Source organism: Telopea speciosissima, chromosome 2, assembly GCF_018873765.1.
Source record: "Telopea speciosissima isolate NSW1024214 ecotype Mountain lineage chromosome 2, Tspe_v1, whole genome shotgun sequence".
In the NCBI taxonomy this organism is placed as follows: domain Eukaryota; kingdom Viridiplantae; phylum Streptophyta; class Magnoliopsida; order Proteales; family Proteaceae; genus Telopea; species Telopea speciosissima.
In genome coordinates, this window is record NC_057917.1 from 76,044,504 (window position 1) to 76,065,397 (window position 20,894).

Consider the following 20,894-nt stretch of genomic DNA (forward strand, 5'->3'; position numbering starts at 1 on the left):
AACCTTTGGCATGGAGCCTCGTCATTTTTTGGCATTCCGATATCGTTTCGAGGCCAAAACAACCCTTCGAAGGTCTCAACCACACTTTCTGGACCAAATCAGACTTCACCAACAACATTCAGGCCCCATTTCACTTGGAATAATTGAATGAATATATTGAATCATTCATTTGGAGAATCTTTAAACAAAAAAGCATGAAGGAATAAATAAAGTTGAAATGTAAGGCGGAAAGCATGAAACCATGCACCCAAAGTCCTAGAATACAAAAATATATAAAAGTAAAGCTTGAAATCCAAACAGGTGTGCTACCACTTTAGGTGTAGAGAATGTATTTTTAGTCCCCTTATCTTTCCCAAGAACGTGATCTAGAACTCCTTGGAAGTGACCTTAAATCCTAAAAATGGTTCCAAAGTTATTCTGACAAAGTGAGAATATATGGTGGAGGTTTGCAACGTAAGGTATTTGAACAACTATATGTTGATCACTATATCAAATCGTTGGCCCACTTCTTCGAAGTTTCAAGAAAAAAAGGGAAATAAGGAAAAGAGGATGGATAAAGCAACATTCTTAACTTAAACTTACCAGAAAAATCTAGAGAGAATAACTAATTGTCACAGATGTGGTTTACTGGTTCAATGCTTAGTCATTACCATTTTTCATATATATATATATATATGAGTCTTGAATTCTTGAATCCATTTTGAAGTTTGCCCTACTCCGACATTTTTTGGTGGCGATTCGAAATTTTGTGAGGTCTGTGATGGTAGTCGTCCAGCTGAGGGCTTGGACCGATAGATTTTTTTGGATCGACCCGACTTGGAAGAGTATTTCCTTGTTTTATTGTTTTGTTATGTAAAAGAAAAAAGAGATAAGTGGGACTTGCGCATTTTTGTGTTAGGGTTTTCTAAGAAGAGTTATTGCTGCGTGTTTTGGGTGTTCTCGAGATTCTATGGTATTTTTCTTTCATCACATAGTGAATCATCTTCAGCTTCGCCCATGGATATAGCACATTTAATTGGTGTATGAACCACGTTAAATCTTTGTATCATTCGTACTTAAATCTCTTTTGTTTTTTCATATTTCTTGGTGCTTGCGTTAACAAAGCCATAGTTTAGAAATACTCATACCTGCTGGCTACTGAACCAGTTTAACCAGGACCAAACCAGTTCCATACCTGGGGTTTTTTTTATTTTTTATTTTCTCAGTTCAATTCCTGGTTTTTATTAAAATTGGTGATATATAAAAACCTAATTTAGAATCAACTCCCTAATTATGTCTTGTAATGACGATGATGGTGCTTAGAAAAATGAAATACAAACTCTTACCAAAAGAAGAAAACTATCATTGTTAAAAGAAATTATGTTTTTACTTATATATCCTTGTATAGCCAATAAAGTGTATTAATCAATCAAACTATGAAAAAGATAGAGATCTTATTCACCAAAAAATACAAAAAAAAAAGAGATAGAGATCTTTAATAAAGGTGATAGCTTGACTTTACCTCTATGGAAAAGATGAAATGGTTTTGATTATTTCATGGAAGACCCGTCTGTGAAATAACTCAAACACCCCTATTTTTTGTGGGATGGATCCTCCAACTCCTGCCATGACTGGAGGAGAGCCAAATACGTTTCCAACTACTTTTTTCTGGCCTGTTTGCTTTCATATTTTTTGGAGGGCAAATCAACTTCACGTGTTTGACGAATGCTAAGGATGTGGGGGTCTATTATCTATGGTGGTGGTCCTTAAACAGAATCCTTGTTTGGTAGTAATGGGCTCTCAACTTATTCCCATTTGATATCGATTGAAAGTAGTATTGTGAGCAAAGGTTGTCCCTTCCATGTATAAGATATATGCAATTTTGAACATTGACAGCATAAATCTACTTGAGGTCCGCAGCCTATATTGGAGACCTTCAAACAAAACTTTAGAATCTTTGGTAGTGGAAAGCGGTAGGGTAGACTATATTTTGGATCAACGATGATACACCTTTCTTAATTCAAAATACAATACTATAGTATTAATCTATACAAAAAGCCCAAGAGGGTCATGCTCAAAATATAAATCCTAATTAAAAGACACTTTCTTCATCCCTTTGATAAATTTCTAGGCCGGGCAACTCAAAGCTTCTATAAGGGTTACTTCTTGTAAGAGTATTTAACTCAAATTATTAAGAAAATTTGGTGGAAGTAGGAAATTAATTGATTTGTCAACATTGAGTCCAAATTGTCATGCCAAGTGGACCAACAAAAGAAAAAATGAATATTACCAGCAGGAGTGTGAGGACAAGGGGTTAGAGACAATAGTGCCCATCATCAGTGAGAGTTTGACACTCTTAATTATAATAAATAGATATTGTTCCTAACACCAATCATATATGGAAAAAATAAGATATTTTATATATATGGATTGAGAAGGGCGGTGCTAAGGAGACCTTTCCTTGCTTCTTGAAAAGGATGTAGATATGTAACTGAAAATTTAAACTCACTTTGAATTCAAATACATTTGGATATTTATCATGAATTGTTCGATTACAAATTGCATGTTGGCAACCCTTATAACACTACAAGAAATATGATTTTTGCCGACTGTAGAAATAGAGTTTCGTAGCCAAATATGATTTTCGATGACGGTTAGTTTATTACCGTCGCCCTATATAATTTGGGCGGCGGTGTACAATTTTCCATCGTGAAAAATATAATAGAACGACGGTTTATATTTATTTGTCGGTAAAAATAAAATTAAGCGACGGTTTATAATTTTTTGTAGCAAAATATAATATTGGGCGACGGTTTACATTTAACCGTCGGCGAAAATGGAATTGGGGCGACGTTCACGGATTAACCGTCATCGAAAATATAATGGGGGCAACATTTTATAACTATTCGTCGTTGAAATTGAATTTGGGCGACGCTTTATACATATCCATCGTTGAAAATACTTTACCAAAAAAAAAAAAATCGTTGAAAATAAATTTTGGACGACGTTTTTTAGTTATCCGTCGTGGAAAATAGAATTTAGACGACGGTTGGATTCTTACCGTCGTCGAGGAGTAGCTTTTAACTTGGCAATTTTCCTCTTCCCGCTTTTCTTTCTCTTAAACCCAAACAACACCCATTATTCCCTCACAAAATCCCGCCATTCTCTCCTATCACTCTCCCCCCGAACTTACGCTCTCTCACTACTCAATCTCTCAAACCCTAATATCTCTATAGCCATAATCAGAAGTTCAGAACCCTATTTTCCCCCTCTATTGAAAATCCATGCGCTCTATTATTCACTCAATCTCTTTCAAATCTTTCTCAATCTCTCTCAAATCGTTCTCAATCGCTCTAATCCTCTTTCAATCTCTATTCCATTGCTCCACCGCTCCACCAGGATAAGGAGATAACGACGGAACCGGCGGGCTTGAAGTTGAATGCATCGGTACCAGGTATTATTTTTAATCCCATTTTCATCGCCCGTGTAAAAGAGGAGAGTAGAAGAGTAGAAGACTTTGAATATCTAATGTCTTGTTATTCATCATCAGGGGAAGAAGGAGACGAGGAACCGACGCTGTGAGAGTTGGAGATTTCAGCCTCACTCTGCATTTTGCGATTTCATCATCTGAGAGATGGAGTTCTGGGGTAATCTTTTGCGCTATATTTGTTCTTTGATCATCTGAGATACTTTGGTGTCTATGTGTCTCCTTTAATCTTTTTCTCATATTCCAGATTTTAATGCATTTTATAGATTTCATAAAACTCTGTTCACAGAAAATCAAATCCTATTTGAATGACAGTTATGCTTGCCAATTTTTATTACCCTGGAGTGCTTTGAGTGACAAGCTTTATCAAATTTTCTGTGCAGTTATGTAATATGCTGCTTTTTTCTTCTCTTTTATCCAAAAGAAATACAAGCCAGGCATAAGTTGCAGCTCTTATAGCGGCACATTCAACCCTATATTTGTGAGATGGGAAATCAAAAGTTCTATTCAAGTTGTTTGTTGTTTCAAGTTGTATGAAACTATTTTAATTCTAATGTCTTTCAACTATTGCTACTAGAATTTTCAGTGTTTAAATTGATTGGATATTCAACTTGCATTTACACTTTGATTGTATCTGACTTGGCCATAGATGGTGCGTGGTGCTGCAAGTCTGCCACATGGTACTGGAAAGGTGACCTTCAATTTTCCTTTGTTCATTAAAAGGAAACATATTGCTTATTAGATTGTCCGGGTAGCTGTGTTTGCTGAAGGAGCAGCTGCAGATGAAGCTAGAGCTGCAAGGGTTGATATAGTTGGAGCAGATGAGCTTATTGAGGGAATCAAAAATAGTAATTTGCATACTCCAATATATGAAATCTTTGATCTCTGATAAATAAACCACTGAGAACTGAGAGGGAGAACTTTCCCTTTCAATTTATATATTATGACTGTCATAATACCTTGCCTTAATTTTTTAACACTATTATTTACATCCTTACAATAAACGATATCATACCAGTAGGATCTAGCATGAGAATTGAGACCATGTAGAGAGAAAACAAAATTTGCTGTTTTTTGGCTATCACCAAGTCACTGTTACTTATCATGTTATCTCACTATATAATATTTTCTCTAATTTGAACTATATCTTAACTTATAAAACTTCTCAACTTGGATTCTTGCAGGTGGTGGAAACTCAATTTTGATAAGTGTATTGGGATGCCCATTTTCATGCCCCGTCTTGGAAAGGTATGGGATTTTTTATACTATTTATATTATGTATAACCAAATCAACTAGTACTTCTCTTCAAATAAAGGTTTTGATCTTCCTGTTACAGATAGCAAGAATTCTTGGACCACGTGGTTTGATGCCAAACCCCAAAGTGAGTTATCCACTTGTTGATATTGAATGGATGTAAACATATGGATCGATCGCAATGCCCTTAATTATTTTCTTCCTGCTACATAGCTAGTTTCAGTGACCAGTGATGTTACTGGGGCAGTGCAAGAGGTGAGACGTGGTCGTATTGATTTTAAAATTGACAAAACTGCCATTGTGCATGTGGGCCTTGGGAAGGTATGATTACTGATATACCATTTTTAATTGCATAGTTAAATTCAATTTTATTATCGCAGTGGATGAATGTACTGTGTGATTAGTAAGCTTGTTAGCCTGCAGTGAGTCACTTCTTTGGTATGGTTGAATGTCGAGTACTGGCATGGCTTAATTCATTTAATGTGATTTATTATATAATAACATCAGCAAATATATAGAGGGAAAGAAAAATTAAAGTCTTACTATATTCTGTTGCCCAAACCTTGTTCTGTGTTGACCATATGTAGGACAATCACAGGATACCCAAATTTGATAGAAATTTGATCTAATAATAGGGTGCCGCAATGGTAGTATCTCCAATAGTTGCAACTAATGCAGCCTCCAGCCAAACTAGGTAGTCGATTAGGTAAAAATATTCTAAAACTGCTGCTGTTTGCAGCAGGGGAAGACTAGTAGCTTGAGGGTTGTGGGATTAGTTTAGTGCTAGGGTTGGAATTAATGATGGGTGATGGGTAAGTTTGGATGGTAGAACTAGAGCTTTAGGTGAATAACAACAATGGTTTAGGGGACTTGAATAATTTCATGAACTGGGTTTTAGAAAATAAATAGGTGAAAAACACTCCAATCGGTGTCTAAGGTTGAAGTGAGCAGGTTAGGGGTTTTGTTGCATAGTGGTTTGATGGAGACAACATGGGGAATGATGGTTGATTATGTTATTGGGAACCTAGATTAGGTTGCCATAATGGTAAATAGAAACTAGAAGTGCAAGATAAGCAGAAAAGAGATAATGCCTAGGAAATAGGAATCCACCTACAGAGAGACCGACTCCACAACAATTTATTGATACTAATATTCTTGCTTGGGTTACCAACCTTTATATGGTTGCCTGCTGTGACTGAATAGTAAATAGTTGCTAAACTTCTTAACAGGCAGAGATGTTCATGACTCTTTCTGTACAAAGCAAACCATGCATATTTGCAGCTGTCGCTTTGGTTTTTATTTTAATAGTTGGTTATTTTGTTGATTACTTGTTCATCATATTTTTTCCTTTTGCCTGCAGAGAGTAGACTTTTGGATGTGCATCAAAGGCGTTTGTCAAGCTATGTTGGCACTTTAGCTTGGAGAGCACGTGAAGCAGATGGAGCAACTGATGCCAAACTACTTAAAGAGCTTTACCGCCGAAGTGATCCAGAAGGAGTGATAAGACTATTTGAAAGTCAACCTTCACTACATTCCAATCCCTCCGCACTTGCTGAATATGTTGAGGCATTAGTTAAAGTAGATAGGCTGGACAAAAGTGAATTACTCAAAACATGCAGAGAGGTGGGTTAGGAACTGCTCCATTCTTTTTGTTGTGAGGATTTTGATCCGCACTCTCATGTCTTATTGATGATTGTTGATGCTTTAATATGGTGACCTTTCTATTAACAAAATAGTGACATATGTAGCTTGTAGATATTTTTATTTTAGTTTGTGGTTTGTTTATTACATGAGAGGATGGCTGCTTGAGTGCTTGTGTATCTGTATATCGTAGATTGTTGGTAAGTGTTTGTAGAGGATATCTGATGCAGGAACACTTCCTTGGACTAGCCCAAACTCGATGGGGAGCCCAGATGGAGATGAATCGGGTCCAAATTTAGTTTTCATTTAGTAGGATATCAAAGTTTATTTATTTATGTAGCTCTAGATTTATCATTTGGATTTCTTGTCATCTTTTGTTTTACTTTCGATAGGCTAGGTAGTGGTAGAGTTTGATTTAGTGTTTGTTTCATTTTTAGTCTAGATATGAGTCTTTATTTCCCTATTTAAATATAAGGTTGTAACCAATGAAAGTTGCAGTTTTTTGAAAGATAGAATTTTGGTGTGGTACATCTACTGGCTGTGTGGCTGCCTTCTCCTTCTTCTCTAGCCATCTTAGCTGTTCTATTCTTCTTCTTTCTTCAACCCTACTCTGTTGTAGTGGTACTAACAGTACCCTTGTTTTAATTTTGATCTTTCTCCTCCCTTACTTGTCCCTTCTCAGATCTTAGGAATATGAAGCCCTTTCATAGGTGGATATGGTTTGCCACTTCTTAGTGTCAAGATGATGACTTGTCAAGATGATCCCTTTTTGTTTATTTTAGTCCTTCAAAGAATTTTAACCTATTTGTAATTTGTTCATCTATGTTTCCTTCAGGTGCAATGGAGTTAGAAGCTAGAAAGTTCTAACTATGAAATTCGAAAGGATGGAGATTGGAAGGAGGACTAGATTATGATGTTCTTGATCTGCAATGTGGAGAGCAACGGTGATGAAGTATTTTATTGGAAGGAGTATTAGATTATGATGTTCCTTTGGCTAGAAACTTTTTCTCTTTGGGTTGTTTTTTGTTGGTGTTTTGGTTATAACAACATTGGTGGAGAGTTGATTGAAAGTGAATTTTAAAGGAATCCTTTTGAGTTTGTGTTAATGGAAAGCAATGCATTAATGCAATGTTTATATGGATTTTGTAGTTAATGGTTTTTCTTTTAGGGAATGAATATTATATATGGATGTAGATTACAGGTGAAAATTTCCCTTTCTGAATTACAAGCAATGAATACTCTATAATAAATAGGAGAAAAAAAAAAAGAGAGGCTTTTTGGCGACGGTAAACATATGATTGTCGCTAAAGATTCATTTTTACCGACGGTTATTTAAATGTCCGTCATATAAATTAGATTTTTCCTGACGGTATACCAAAGATCGTCACCTAATATTTACATTTATAGTGACGATTAAAACCGTCGTAAAACATAAATTTTTAGCGCGAAAAGTATGTCGAAAAATATATTTTAGTATGAAACACTAAGCCGCAAAAATATATTTTTAGCGACGGAAGCAAAGCGTCGCCAAAAATAATTTTGCTAGACGGGAGCGATTTTACCGTCGTTATTTTCTCCGACATCACTTTAGCCGACGGATGGCGACGGTTAAAATTACCGTCGCCAATATTTTTAGCGACGAGAAAACTATTTTTGGCGACGGTTTATTACCGTCGCGAAAAATCATATTTTTTGTAGTGTAAGACTCAGATTCTTGTAGCACCACCACCTGTAAAATGTCTAATATGTTCCCTTATTTTTAATGTTTTTCCATAATATCTCTCTGCCACGGCATGAAACTGCACAGTGTCTGTGTAAGCAAACTCTCTCCCTTTCATTTAGTATCAAATATATTTTTGAGTTGAAGTTTAATATTTCAATCTTAAAATCTAGATACTTGAGCGAAATACTTATCAAAGATAGAATCAGGATTTGATATTGAACCACGAAATTGATAGAAGAAAAAAAATTGTGTACGTTATAAAACATCTTTAAATGCTTTTGTCCTTCATATTGTTGCCCTTGCAAGGCTTCATTCCCTAAATTGCACATGTATTACCCAATTGGACATGCAGCCGTAGTGACTCAAACTAGAGTTTGTTCTATAATGAGATATATAGTACTAATTGTTAGATTAATTTGATCCGAATAGGGACAAAACCCTAAAAGCCAGGATCTCCATAAGATGTTCAAGAACACAATCAAATAAATAATAGAGAATAGGGATAGAACTACTAATCTTGTTTCACATTCATAGTGATGATGATTATAGCGGAAAATAAAGACTAAGATCTAGGTGCTTTCCTTCTATTCCCAAAGTAACTGACTTGATGAGAATACTGAATGCACAGGGATGATAAACATTGAATATCTCCCTCTCTCTCTAGAATGTACTCCTCAACAGAGATTGAGAATAATTACTTGTGATCGATAGAGGGGGGACCTAGTTCTCTTTATATTGTAATTCCTAGAGGACCTCACTCATCATAGTCTCAATAGGATTCTATCTGCCCACACTAAAGCCAGTCCACATAGGATTCCTAATATAACCCATGACCTCTTAATTAGACCAATACTTCAATTAGCCTGAGTTTAGGATATTAAATATCAGTCTATAATATTAGAATATTAAACCCAATAGGATTAAAGTTCTAACATTCTCCCACTTGGACTTATATTAAATTTTTTATTTTAAAAAAGATTTAAAAGCAGTTTTGACCAAAACAAATCACAGGCTAACAACCTTTAAGAAAACTTTATGTACACATGTTTTAAAAAACAAATTGGTCTAGATATCGTATTAGAAAATCAATCCTATCTCATAGAGTTTTAGACATCGAATCATGGCGGTAACTGCATTTATGATCAAGCGATACAGAGCCTTCCATGATCACGAGAGCCCTCAACTCTACTAACATGGATGCAATGTGGTAGTGTGGCAACGAGATAATACTCACATAGTGATTCCTTATGTATTATCCATTTGTCAGTCCAAAATTTCTCTTCTTTAAGTGGCACAGACTCACTAGAGAAATAATCTTTATGATTCCAACGAATCTGTATGTTTCATCTTGAGTAACTCAAGTTTTACTTTATGTGTTACAAGACATACCTTTAGGCTAATAACTTAATGCTCCAGTTTTGCTTAAGGTTAACACATTCCTTAAGTCTTTAAAACTAGATATATATACATCATGTTAATAAATGAAACATTCATGTGTTCAAAAAAAATTTATATGCAAAGACAACTGATATATATAAGCCAAAGTTTATCATACGGTAAAAAATTACAGATGAAAAGAAACTTCATTTTACAATGGATCAAAAACAAGTCCCACTAACCAACCGTATCCCATGATGCATCTAAGCCCATGTTAATGACATGTCTTTCAAAATACAAAGACGAAGACCTTTGATTAGGGGATCTGTAACCATATCATCTATACCAATATGCTCCACTGTAATGTCACCTTTCTATATTATCTCCTTTATGGTCAAATACTTGACCTCCATGTGCTTAGACCCTCTAAGTCCTTTATTGTTGTTTATAAACAACACAGCAGAGCTGTTAACACAATATATCTGTATGGGTCTATCCACAAAGTCTATAATAGTCAACTACTTTATGAGATTTCTGAGTCAAATAGCCTGAGTAGTAGCCCATGGTATGTTATAAACTCTACTTGTATAGTCGAAGTGGTCACCAATGTCTGCTTTGTACTCTTCCATGATACTGTCCCTCCTTCCATCAAGAAAACATAACCAGATGTGAACCTCTTATCATCCTCATAGCCAACAAGGTTGAAATCTGTATAACCCACTAGTTTTGAGATCAGGAACGGGTCAGTATGTTGTATATAATCTCTTGTCCCTTTCAAGTACCTCAATACTTTCTTGGCAGCAACCCAGTGACTAAGATCAAGATCTGACTGATATCTGCCAAGAAGACCCATCACAAAGACAATATCCGATCTGATACAGACCTGAGCATACATGATACTACCTAGTGCGCTAGCATAAGACACCTTCTTCATTGCATCTCTCTCGGCTTCATTTTTTGGGCACTGTGTCAAGCTCAGTTTGTCACCTTTGAGAATAGGAACATTCTCATGTTCACAATCCATCATATTGAACCTCTCTAGAATACGATCAACATAAGCCCTCTGAGAAAAACTTAGTAAACGGCGAGAACGATCCCTATGGATCTCAATGCCAAGGACAAAAGAAGCATCACCAAGGTCCTTCATGTCGAATTCCCTAGATAATAGTTACTTTGTGTTATGCAACATTCCTAGGTCACTGCTAGAAAGCAAGATGTCATCCACATAAAGTATGAGAAAATAGAATTTGCTCCCACTGACCTTGTGATATATACACTGATCCACTTTGTTGTCCACGAAATCGAATGAAGTCATGACACTGTCAAACTTCAAATACCACTGCCTGGAAGCCTGTTTGAGACCGTAAATAGACTTCTTGAGTCTACACAAGATGGTCTGAACCATCCACCGCAAAACCCTCAGGTTTAATTCAACAAACTCCCAAACATCATTATGTTTCATCGATTGCATCTCATCTCTCATCACACCTAACTACAAATCTAACTGAGGACTAAAAACAATGCTCGAATATGTAACTGGATCAATCACACAATTTATATCATAGTAATATTCTCCCAGATAGACCTCATAGATAGATGGTATAGCTGATTTTTTCTCCCTGATGGATTTTAGTAATGGTGCTACCACTGCCTCACCCTGAATCTGAGGAATCTCAGCTAGAACTGCATCAGTGATAGGATCCTCAACTGCATCTTGATTAAGAGGAATCTCATCAGGTGTTACATGAATGTCAGAGATCGTATCAATATCAGGCTCCTGAACTCCAGCAGGTGTAACTAGTGGTGTATTATGCCCCACATCCGTCTAAATAGGTAGAAGAAAATGTACTGATGTACCAACCATGTCACTATCTTGAACAGTCTGACAACAATCATTCTTTTCGGCCACATCAAATTCCAGAAACTTCGCTATCTATGAGTTCACAATCCTAGTGCCTCTGCAGGGAGTATAAAATTTATATCTCTTTGAATGATCTGGATAACTAACAAAATAGCAACGAATAGTCCTGGGATCTAACTTGTTCAAAGTCGAATGATATAGTTTTACTTCTGCAGGACACTTCCAAACTCTAAGATAGTTTAAACTGGGTTTAGTAGGTACACGGTTAAGGATATAAAGAGTAGTTTTTAAAATCTCTCCCATAAAAACTTAGGTAAATTCGTCCTACTATCCCATACTCCTCACCAGGTCCATAAAGGTGCGGTTGCACCTTTCGGCGACCTCATTTTGTTCAGGACTTCCTGGCATAATAAACTGACCAACTATTCTAGAGTCCTCTAGGTATTTGGCAAACGAGCCCTTAAGCTGTCCAGCATCACCATGTTTGCCATAATACTCATCCTCACGACCAAATCTAACAATTTTAATAACTTTTCCTAATTGTTTCTCAACTTCAGTCCTAAAAATCTTGAACTTGTCAAGAGGTTTAGACTTTTCTTTAATTAAGTACAGATAGCCATATCGGGAATAGTTGTCTGTAAAAGTGATGAAATAAAAATTTCTACACAATGTGACTGAATAGGGACCACTGATGTCAGTGTGAATGACCTCCAACAGGTCAGAACTATGGACTACAGTTTTCTCCTTTATCTTAGTCATTTTCCTTACAACAATCTACACAAGTTTCTAGATCACTTTCAAGAGTAAGTAAGATGTCAGACTTTATCAGTCTTTCCACTCTTGCCTTAGAAATATGATCTAGCCTCTTGTGCCACAATGTGAAAGACCTTTCTTTAGGTAAGGGTTTTTTGAAAATAATATTTTCAATATTATAGGAGACGTAGATATCATTGGGAGACAAATACAATCTGTACAATCCATTAGACATAATGCAGGAACCAACTTTACTTGAATTAAAAAATAAATTAACCATACTGTTCTTTATTTGAAATGGTAACCTCTAATGTCCAAAACTGAAATCAAAATTAAATTCCGCCTGAAGGACGGTACATAAAAAATGCTTTTTAAATCAATTTAAAACCAGAATGTAATAATAAAATGACATATCCCACGAATTCTACGTCAAAATGTCCATCATTCCTACGACCAACCTTGATTCATCCTTGTTTGGCCTCCTCCGATTTATGAACTCATGTATGGTAAAAGCAACATGGTTAGTTGTACTGTTATCTAGCCACCAAGAACTTGATGGGGCTTCTGATAGATTGGATTCACAAACAAAAGTCAAAGAATCATTACCCGATGACTGTTTGAGCTTGATTAACCAAGTTTTGTATTTGTTGCAGTCATTCTTTATATGACCCTTCTTCTTGTAAAAGAAGCATCGATCACTCTCTTTCTTCAAAGAGTCTTTCTTGGGTCCCAAATTATTAGTCTGATCGGACTGTTTATTGGCAGACTTATGTGTATGATTTTTAGATTTTGTAGTCTTTCGGGTTTTGGAATTAAACAGGGCAGCATGCTTTTTGTCTTTCTTTAGTTTCTCTGCCACAAACACAACCCTGGAAATAAGGTCATTAATACTCCAGACTCCATCTTGGGAAATGTAGTCGGTCTGAATGATGTCAAATTTAGAAAGTAGGATATTTAGGGCTTGATAAACAATTAGGGCATCAGGAAGATGAATGTTTAAAGCCTTGAGTTTAGTTTGATAATCAACCATCCTAATAATATAATCCTTAACACCCCCAAAACCATCATATTCCATATTAAATAGCTCTTGCAGAAGTGTCCCAATCTTAGCATTCGATGAAACTCTGTATCTCTTAGAAATTACATCTAACAATTCTCTGGTAGTACATTGGTCAGGCAGATCACTTTTTCAGTGTTCCGGTATTGAACTCTTTATGGACAGTATACTGAGTCGATTACTCTTTTGCCATGCAGCATACACAAATTTTTCGTCCTCAGTATTACCAGTAATTAGATCCATTGGTGTATCCATAACAAGGGACGTATGTACATCTGCCATTTCCATGGCAAACATAATGTCCTCTTTCCACTTCTTAAAGTTTGACCCATTGAGAATCTTAATAGTGACCCTGTTATTGTTGACAGGAAAGGTAATTGAAAATTTAAACAATGAACAGTACAATAATCAGCATGATGCAAGTATAGCTTAAAATCTTATAAGCAAATGAGAATTTTACACACGTCGTTGTGAAAACACCTTTGGGCTGAATTCCTAATATGTAATTGTAAAAATCCCTACATACCAGTGGCCATAGAAATACAACTCAACTTTCAAAATCCACCACCTTTGGGTGTGCAAAATTCTAGGGTCGGTCTATTCACATGCATACTGTATATGTACCCCTTCAAGTACCAATACATGATCGTCACCTTTAAGTGTATGACACATTAGAGTTGAAGGACATCCCACAACTGTATGAGACTGGTGTTTCACAAATCCAACAAAGAAGATCGCTTTAGTTGCTGCATCCTGTCAAACCCATAAAACCCTCTCTTGGGATTTTTCAAAAATTACTTATATCCTTAAACAATTTGTGTTATTTTATAATTCATGATAAGGAACTTAAATGTCTTAAAACTAACACAAAAAACAAATAATTCTGTTCATCGAGGTAGGTATTCCAGCAAATTAGAAAATCACTTCGATTCCCAATGGATCGAACCGACAAATTTCAAAAAGGACATGCATCAATATAATACAAAAAATATTAAAAATATGCATATTTCATCACAATAGAGGGTACCCCTGTGTAGAGCACAGAAAAACAGAACTAACGCAAAAAACGAGACCCCAAACGGAGTCTCCTAGCTCCCACACGAGCTGGTCAAAGTTCAGGCCAAAAAACGGTTGACTAGTTTTGATTCTAATCGGGCTGTACAGCCAAACCGGCTCGGTTCGATCCTGTTCAACCCGGTCCGACCATTTCTGGTTCAACCCTATTTCGGGCACTTTCTGTGTCAACCCAACCGGGTCGGAAAACGAGTCGATCCGACCCGACAACACACGTTAGCAGAATTTCTTTGACAGTGATGGGCGCACGTTAGCAAAACCCAAAAAGATAATTTTCTTTTTAAACCCTGCCGTATATAATAGTACACTTTCTTGGGTTTTGGATTTGCCCTTTTATTATAATAGCATATAACAAAATCTAAATCTAAAAGTACACTTGTTCTTCTTTCCCTTTTAAGTTTCATCTAGATTACCATTGAGCTCAAATCTCCTATGACTGACCTGGAGTAGAGGAGTTTCCACTATAGAAATCCATGAGGCCTTTTGTTAATTACTAATAAAGTACTTTCCAAACTTTATAGAAATATTAATTAAGATGCTTAATTCATATCCTACACTTCTTTTTTTTTTTGGTAAACATATCCTACACTTCTACATCATATGGGGTTAAGGATCCATAATATATCTCTTTTTAATCTCTTTCGCCCCCGTGAAATATATCATATGGCTTATATATGTAGGATTGTGGTGCATAACAAGAGAACCCTTTCTTCCTCTTTGCTTTGATTGAATCAAACTTAAAAAGTACTCCACAAGGCTCAACTGCTATTGGTTTCCAAGCAATGGGAGTTGGACCAGTTCCAACATTTTAGACCAGGCTCATCAGTTTCAAACCATGCATTGTGAATCTGAAAATAATCTTAATAAACAGATCAGGATGCCAGAGACAAACCCGCCAAATCAAAATGGGTCAAGCTGATTCATCAGATACTAATTAACCCAAATCGAAATAGGTTAGGCCGGTTCATCAGATACTAACCCAAATCGAAACAGGTTAAACCGGTTCATCAGATACTAACCCAAATCGGAGCGGGTTAAGCCAGTTCATCAGATACTAATAGAGAAAGAGCTTAACATATGAAGACCATGGTAACTGCCTACGCTAATTATATATCACCACTGCTAAGTACGTACCCTCTTCCTTGTATTATTTATTAGTAAAAAACAAATTTAAGAAATAACAACATAACCTTATTTTATACTTTCATGGCTTAATATGCTTATTCACCTTGTTCTTCCATGTTTTGAATAAAATTTTCAAATTTTGATTCTTCAAAATAGACAGGATCGTGTAGGAAAGGTAAAATCTATCTTTGTTCTTATCTATCTAATAGAGTCGTCCAGAGAAATATTTCCATTGTGTATGGAGGACAACCACATCGATCTTTTATTCATTCTTACGTTATCTTTCTTCACGAGTGTTTCCCTCTTTTCCATCACGGATCATTCAAAAACCCACTTCACCATTAATTAATAAATATTGGGAAGTCTCTTTTGCAGTCACCAAGAGACTCATATAGTCCAATCGGAGCAGGTGTTTCATTTGGCATCTTAGCCTTCAAACAACCAGCCCTTTTAAGTAATCATCAGGCCAAGGACTCCAAGGAGTCAAGGGGAGTGAGCTGCTTTGCTCTGTGACTTAACTTATTCAAATTTTCAACCCCCAGTCTCTCTCTCTGGCTAGGTTCACTGATATTTACAGATTTCAAACATGTAACTATTGATTCTTTCTAAATAAACATAAGATTCATGAAGTTGTAATTAATAACCCCACACCAATATCACATGCCACCTTACTTTGGTCTTGGAGGGTTGGGATCCACAAATAACATTTTTTTGGTGAAAATTATGGGGGAGCCACCCGAATTGTTATCACCTCCAATTCCTGCCCGCTCTAATTCCCTCCAATTCCTCACATAGGAGTAGAAATGACCATGTTATACCCTGCCCGAACACACTGCCCCAGGTGGGGTAGGGTGGTCATTTCTGCTCCTATGTGAGGGATTAGAGGGAATTGGAGCGGACAGCGAATTGAAGGTGATAAAAATTCAGAGCCACCCTAATCCAATAATCCTTGTTAGGATAGATTGATTCGAATAGGGACAAAACCCTAAAAGCCAGGATCTCCATAGAGCGTTCAAGAACACAAAATAAACAAATAATAATTGATCAGGGACAGAACCACTAACCTTGTTTCGAACCCATAGTAATGATGATCGCATCGAAAAATAAAGATTAAAGATCAAGGTACTTCCCTTCTATTTCCAAAGATAACTGGCTTGATAAGAATACCGTATACACAGAAACGATGAACACTGAATATCTCACACTCTTTCCAGAATGCACTCCTCAACAGAGATTGAAAACTATTACTTGTGATGGGTAGAGGGGGGACCTAGCTCTCTTTATATAGTAATTCATATAAGGTCTCACTCATCATAGTCGTGATAAGAATCTATCTGCCCACACCAAAGTCAGTCCATATGGGACTCCTAATATAACCTAATGATCCCTTTATTAGACCAACCATAATTAGCCTGAATTTAAGAAACTTAATATCAGTACACAATTTGATAGAATATTATTCCTATTCAAAATAGAATTCTAACAATCCTACCCACCTAAAACTTCCCATAACTGTGTGTTACCCAGTTAGGAATTGAAACTCTTTAGGAATTGAAACTTTGGTTTTAATAACTAAATTAAGATTGCCCAATTCAAAACGAAATCGGTAGCACCCGATTCTGCCTCACGGTTAAGAAGTTAGAAAAAAGAGGCCTCTCCAGTCTCCATCCACCTTTTACAAAGCTTCCCACAACAATTTAAGAGGGGGGACAACCCCCAAAACGAAACGGGTCAAACGTAAACAGAGTTATTTGACTAAAACTAAAACTAACAAGGATAGAGTTCAGATTTTCAAACGTAACGTAAACCGATTTACCTGTGACTTGTGGAAATGTGAAAAGCGCTCTCTGCTTTCTCTCAACATATCAAATTGGTGAGAGGATTTATTGAAACAGACAAATTGGTTGACTGTTGACTTCGACCAGAATCTCATAGCACACTCTGCTTATTATAAAATCACACTTCCTCCTCCTAGACTCTGTAGGAGTCCATACACTATATATCTCTTCCTTTCTTCTCTCAAAGTATCTGCTCTCTCCCTCCCTGTGTGTCAGTTTCTTTCTTCGTGCCTCAAAAAAAAATAGGCCCTTTAAGGAGTTCTTGACCAATCTCTTCTGGAAGTAAAGAGGAAGTAAGTACCTTGGTTCTCTGTTTGAGCCATGGAAGGAGGAATACTTCCAGTAACTGATGTTTCGGCTTTCAGAGAATGTTTCTCTTTGGCATGGAAGAACCCTTATGTTCTTCGGCTAGCTTTCTCTGCTGGAATCGGTGGTTTGCTCTTTGGTTATGATACTGGTATATTCCCTTCTCTTTTCTTGTTTTTTTTTTTTTTTTCTCTTTTCATTCACAGTTCGGTGATTTAATAAGCCTTTTTATCCATCAATCCTTCTTGTTTCTGTTCTGTTTTTTATCTGTATCTCTTTGCTGATCAGTTTAACCTCAAGTTTTCAATGAGCCCATGATTTGTTTTGTTGGAAAAAGATGGATGTAGTAAGAACAATAAGAATTCTGGGTTTTGCAGATTGTTTCCTTTTTTTTTTTTAATAAAAATTTTAATATTGAACTCTCCGTTTATAATTTCTTTTTTGTGGGCTTTTGTTACTAATTTTTGTTTCTTGATTTTGTGGTCATCAGGAGTTATTTCTGGAGCTCTTCTTTATATTAGAGATGACTTCAAGTCTGTTGATAGGCTGACTGTTCTGCAGGTGAGGAACTGTGCTTTGCTTTCTCAAATATATTTGTTGCTTTGAAAAATGAAATTTGGGGAAAAAATAATTGTAATTTCTCCTGCAATATTATTGCAGAGACGGTTCATTCCTTTGTTGATTTTGAAGTTCTGCCTCTTGAAACTTTAAATATTTTAAAATTAAATTTCATTGTTTATAAATTGAAATGACCCTATTATCCTCACTGTATGTAGCCTACCATTAGTATCCCAAGTTCCTTTTATCTCACATCACAAGATTCACCCCATCTTCCTTTTTGAATCCCCTTAAAACTTTAACTTGACCTTAGTGACCATTCATTATGTTCTTTTGTCATATCAGATACCCACAATGGGCATCTTAATGATAATCAAAATTGGCTTCACCAGCCAAGTGGGATTCACACAGGTTATGAATTCATAATCTGAATTCTGAAAGCTTTCAGAACTCTTCCCTTCACTGCAAAATTCACCAACAGACAAAAAGGGAAATACACAATAAATTGCCATTTGGGTTCTTTTAAGATAGAAACTCTACAATCCATCTTAAGAATGTAAATTTCTTGTTCTTCTATTTCAAGAAAAACATCTACTGACCATGGATGGTGATACTATGTACATAGGAAAGCATTGTCAGTACGGCAGTCGCCGGAGCAATCATAGGCGCTGCAATTGGTGGATGGATGAACGATCGATTGGGCCGGAGAATCTCGCTAATGGTTGCAGACTTTCTCTTCTTTGTTGGAGCTGTTGTCATGGCCTCTGCTCCCAACCCAGGTCTACTTATCCTTGGTCGTGTTTTTGTTGGTCTCGGCGTTGGTATGGCGTCCATGACAGCTCCACTATACATCTCAGAAGCTTCTCCTCCGAAAGTCCGAGGTGCCCTGGTCAGCACCAATGGTTTCCTTATAACTGGAGGCCAGTTTCTGTCTTACCTTATCAACTTAGCATTCACCAAGGTAATTAAGTGACAATCTCAAACAGTAGTAGTGAAGATCAGTGTTTTATCTGAGTTTACTTTGTTTATTCATGCTCACAAAGCATATAATTAAGCTTCAGTTGGGTTTAGTCTTAAAAGATAAGAAACCTTAACAAACCCATCAGGATTGGTATTTCAGGCTCCTGGGACATGGAGGTGGATGCTTGGAGTTGCTGGATTACCAGCGTTACTTCAGTTTATATTAATGTTGTTTCTCCCAGAATCACCACGCTGGCTTTATAGAAAGGTACATACTTATTCTCAGTCTTCTTGTGTTCTCTTAATGAGACCTTTTCGCCATGAGTATCCTCTGGGTTCCCCTTATTCCTGATCTGGATAAGTTGAAGCTTGAGCTCCAAACATCCTCAATTGATTAGCAAAACCAGCTTTGCTTCTTTTTGTTCCCAAAATGAGACCTTTTTCAAACAATTTATATTACTTACATAATGATCACCATGAGTATCCTCTGGGTTCCCCTTATTCCTGATCTAGATAAGTTGAAGCTTGAGCTCCACCACAATTGATTAACAAAACCAGTTTTGGTTCTTGTGTTTTATAAATTACACAGGGAAGGGAAGAAGAAGCCATACGCATACTAAGACAAATATTCCCTGCAAATGAGGTTGAAATGGAGATACAAACTCTGAAAGAATCGGTTGATTCAGAGGTCAAGGAAGAAGGATCATCAGAGAAGATTAATTTCACCAAGATACTGAAAACCAGGACAGTCAGAAGAGCACTGGTAGCAGGTGTTGGACTACAGATCTTTCAACAATTTGTGGGCATTAACACAGTAATGTATTATAGCCCTACAATTGTTCAGTTGGCTGGTTTTGCATCCAACCAAACAGCTCTCCTACTATCCCTTATCACAGCAGGTCTCAATGCCCTTGGCTCCATTGTGAGCATATACTTTGTAGACAAAACAGGCAGGAAAAAACTTCTGGTTATTAGTCTAACTGGAGTTATGGTCTCACTGGCACTTCTAGCCGCTACATTCCATGAGACCACGGCACAATCTCCCCAGGTTAGCAGGCAGGACACAGCCCACTTCTCTGGCTTGACCTGCCCAGATTTCCAGTCCACATCTGCTGGTTGGGACTGTATGAAGTGCTTGAAGGCCTCTTCTCCATCTTGTGGCTTCTGTGCATCTCTAACAGACAAGGTAAGCTTGGGCATCAGCTTTTAAACAAGAAATCAGTGAATTCTTCAACTAGCTTGCTTTGTTCTTCTAAACTTCCTATTTAGTTCTAATTTTTATGTTAATTACTTTTGCAGTTAAATCCTGGGGCATGTTTGATCACAAATTCAACAGTGAAGAATATGTGTCAAGGGGAACAAAGGCTATGGTACACAAGGGGTTGCCCTAGCAGATATGGGTGGATCGCTTTAATTGGATTAGCCCTTTACATCATTGCCTTTTCCCCTGGGATGGGTTCTGTTCCATGGATTGTAAATTCTGAGATATACCCTTTGAGGTTCAGAGGTGTCTGTGGGGGTATAGCTGCTACTGCTAACTGGATCTCAAACCTGATCGTGGCTCAGTCCTTCCTCTCCTTGACACAGGCAATTGGGACTGCATGGACTTTCCTCATTTTTGGGGTAGTCTCTGTTGTTGGCGTGTTCTTTGTCTTGGTTTGTGTACCAGAGACCAAGGGGCTACCAATTGAGGAAGTTGAGAAGATGCTTGACCGGAGAGCTCTACACATTAGGTTCTGGAGAAAGGGCTCAGATGATACGGAGAAGTAAGAATTCGAATCAAGAGTGCTGTAGTAAGATAATTTGTATACCAAGGTTGAAACTAGTTTATATTTAGAGATCACATATATATTTTGTTTTTCATTTACAACATATTGGCATCCCGGTGTCACCAAAGGAT

General features: G+C 36.8%; 3 protein-coding genes and 1 long non-coding RNA gene across 4 annotated transcripts in view; 2 read left to right on the forward strand and 2 right to left on the reverse strand.

Moving 5' to 3' along the window:
- Positions 1-1,400: 1,400 nt before the first annotated feature.
- Positions 1,401-20,894, reverse strand: part of LOC122651820 (50S ribosomal protein HLP, mitochondrial-like) — a 30,396-nt gene continuing 10,902 nt past the window's right edge. The window contains exons 5-6 of the mRNA XM_043845373.1: positions 19,545-19,551; positions 1,401-1,413 (exon numbers count right to left, since the gene is read on the reverse strand). The gene's annotated coding sequence lies outside the window, so the exon portion shown is untranslated. The remainder of the gene's footprint in view (positions 1,414-19,544; positions 19,552-20,894) is intronic.
- Positions 4,692-5,045, forward strand: LOC122651821. Its single transcript, XR_006331515.1, has 3 exons — positions 4,692-4,714; positions 4,804-4,848; positions 4,935-5,045. It is a non-coding gene; the product is annotated as an uncharacterized LOC122651821 (long non-coding RNA).
- LOC122651118 (secreted RxLR effector protein 161-like) lies at positions 9,986-10,486 on the reverse strand. Its single transcript, XM_043844445.1, has one exon. The coding sequence runs from the start codon at positions 10,484-10,486 to the stop codon at positions 9,986-9,988; it is 501 nt and encodes a 166-aa protein (XP_043700380.1).
- On the forward strand, positions 17,349-20,834 carry LOC122651815 (probable inositol transporter 2). The gene is made up of 6 exons (XM_043845365.1): positions 17,349-17,627; positions 17,967-18,037; positions 18,660-18,995; positions 19,155-19,262; positions 19,584-20,180; positions 20,294-20,834. The coding sequence occupies exons 1-6, from the start codon at positions 17,492-17,494 to the stop codon at positions 20,762-20,764; spliced, it is 1,719 nt and encodes a 572-aa protein (XP_043701300.1). The 5' UTR covers positions 17,349-17,491; the 3' UTR covers positions 20,765-20,834.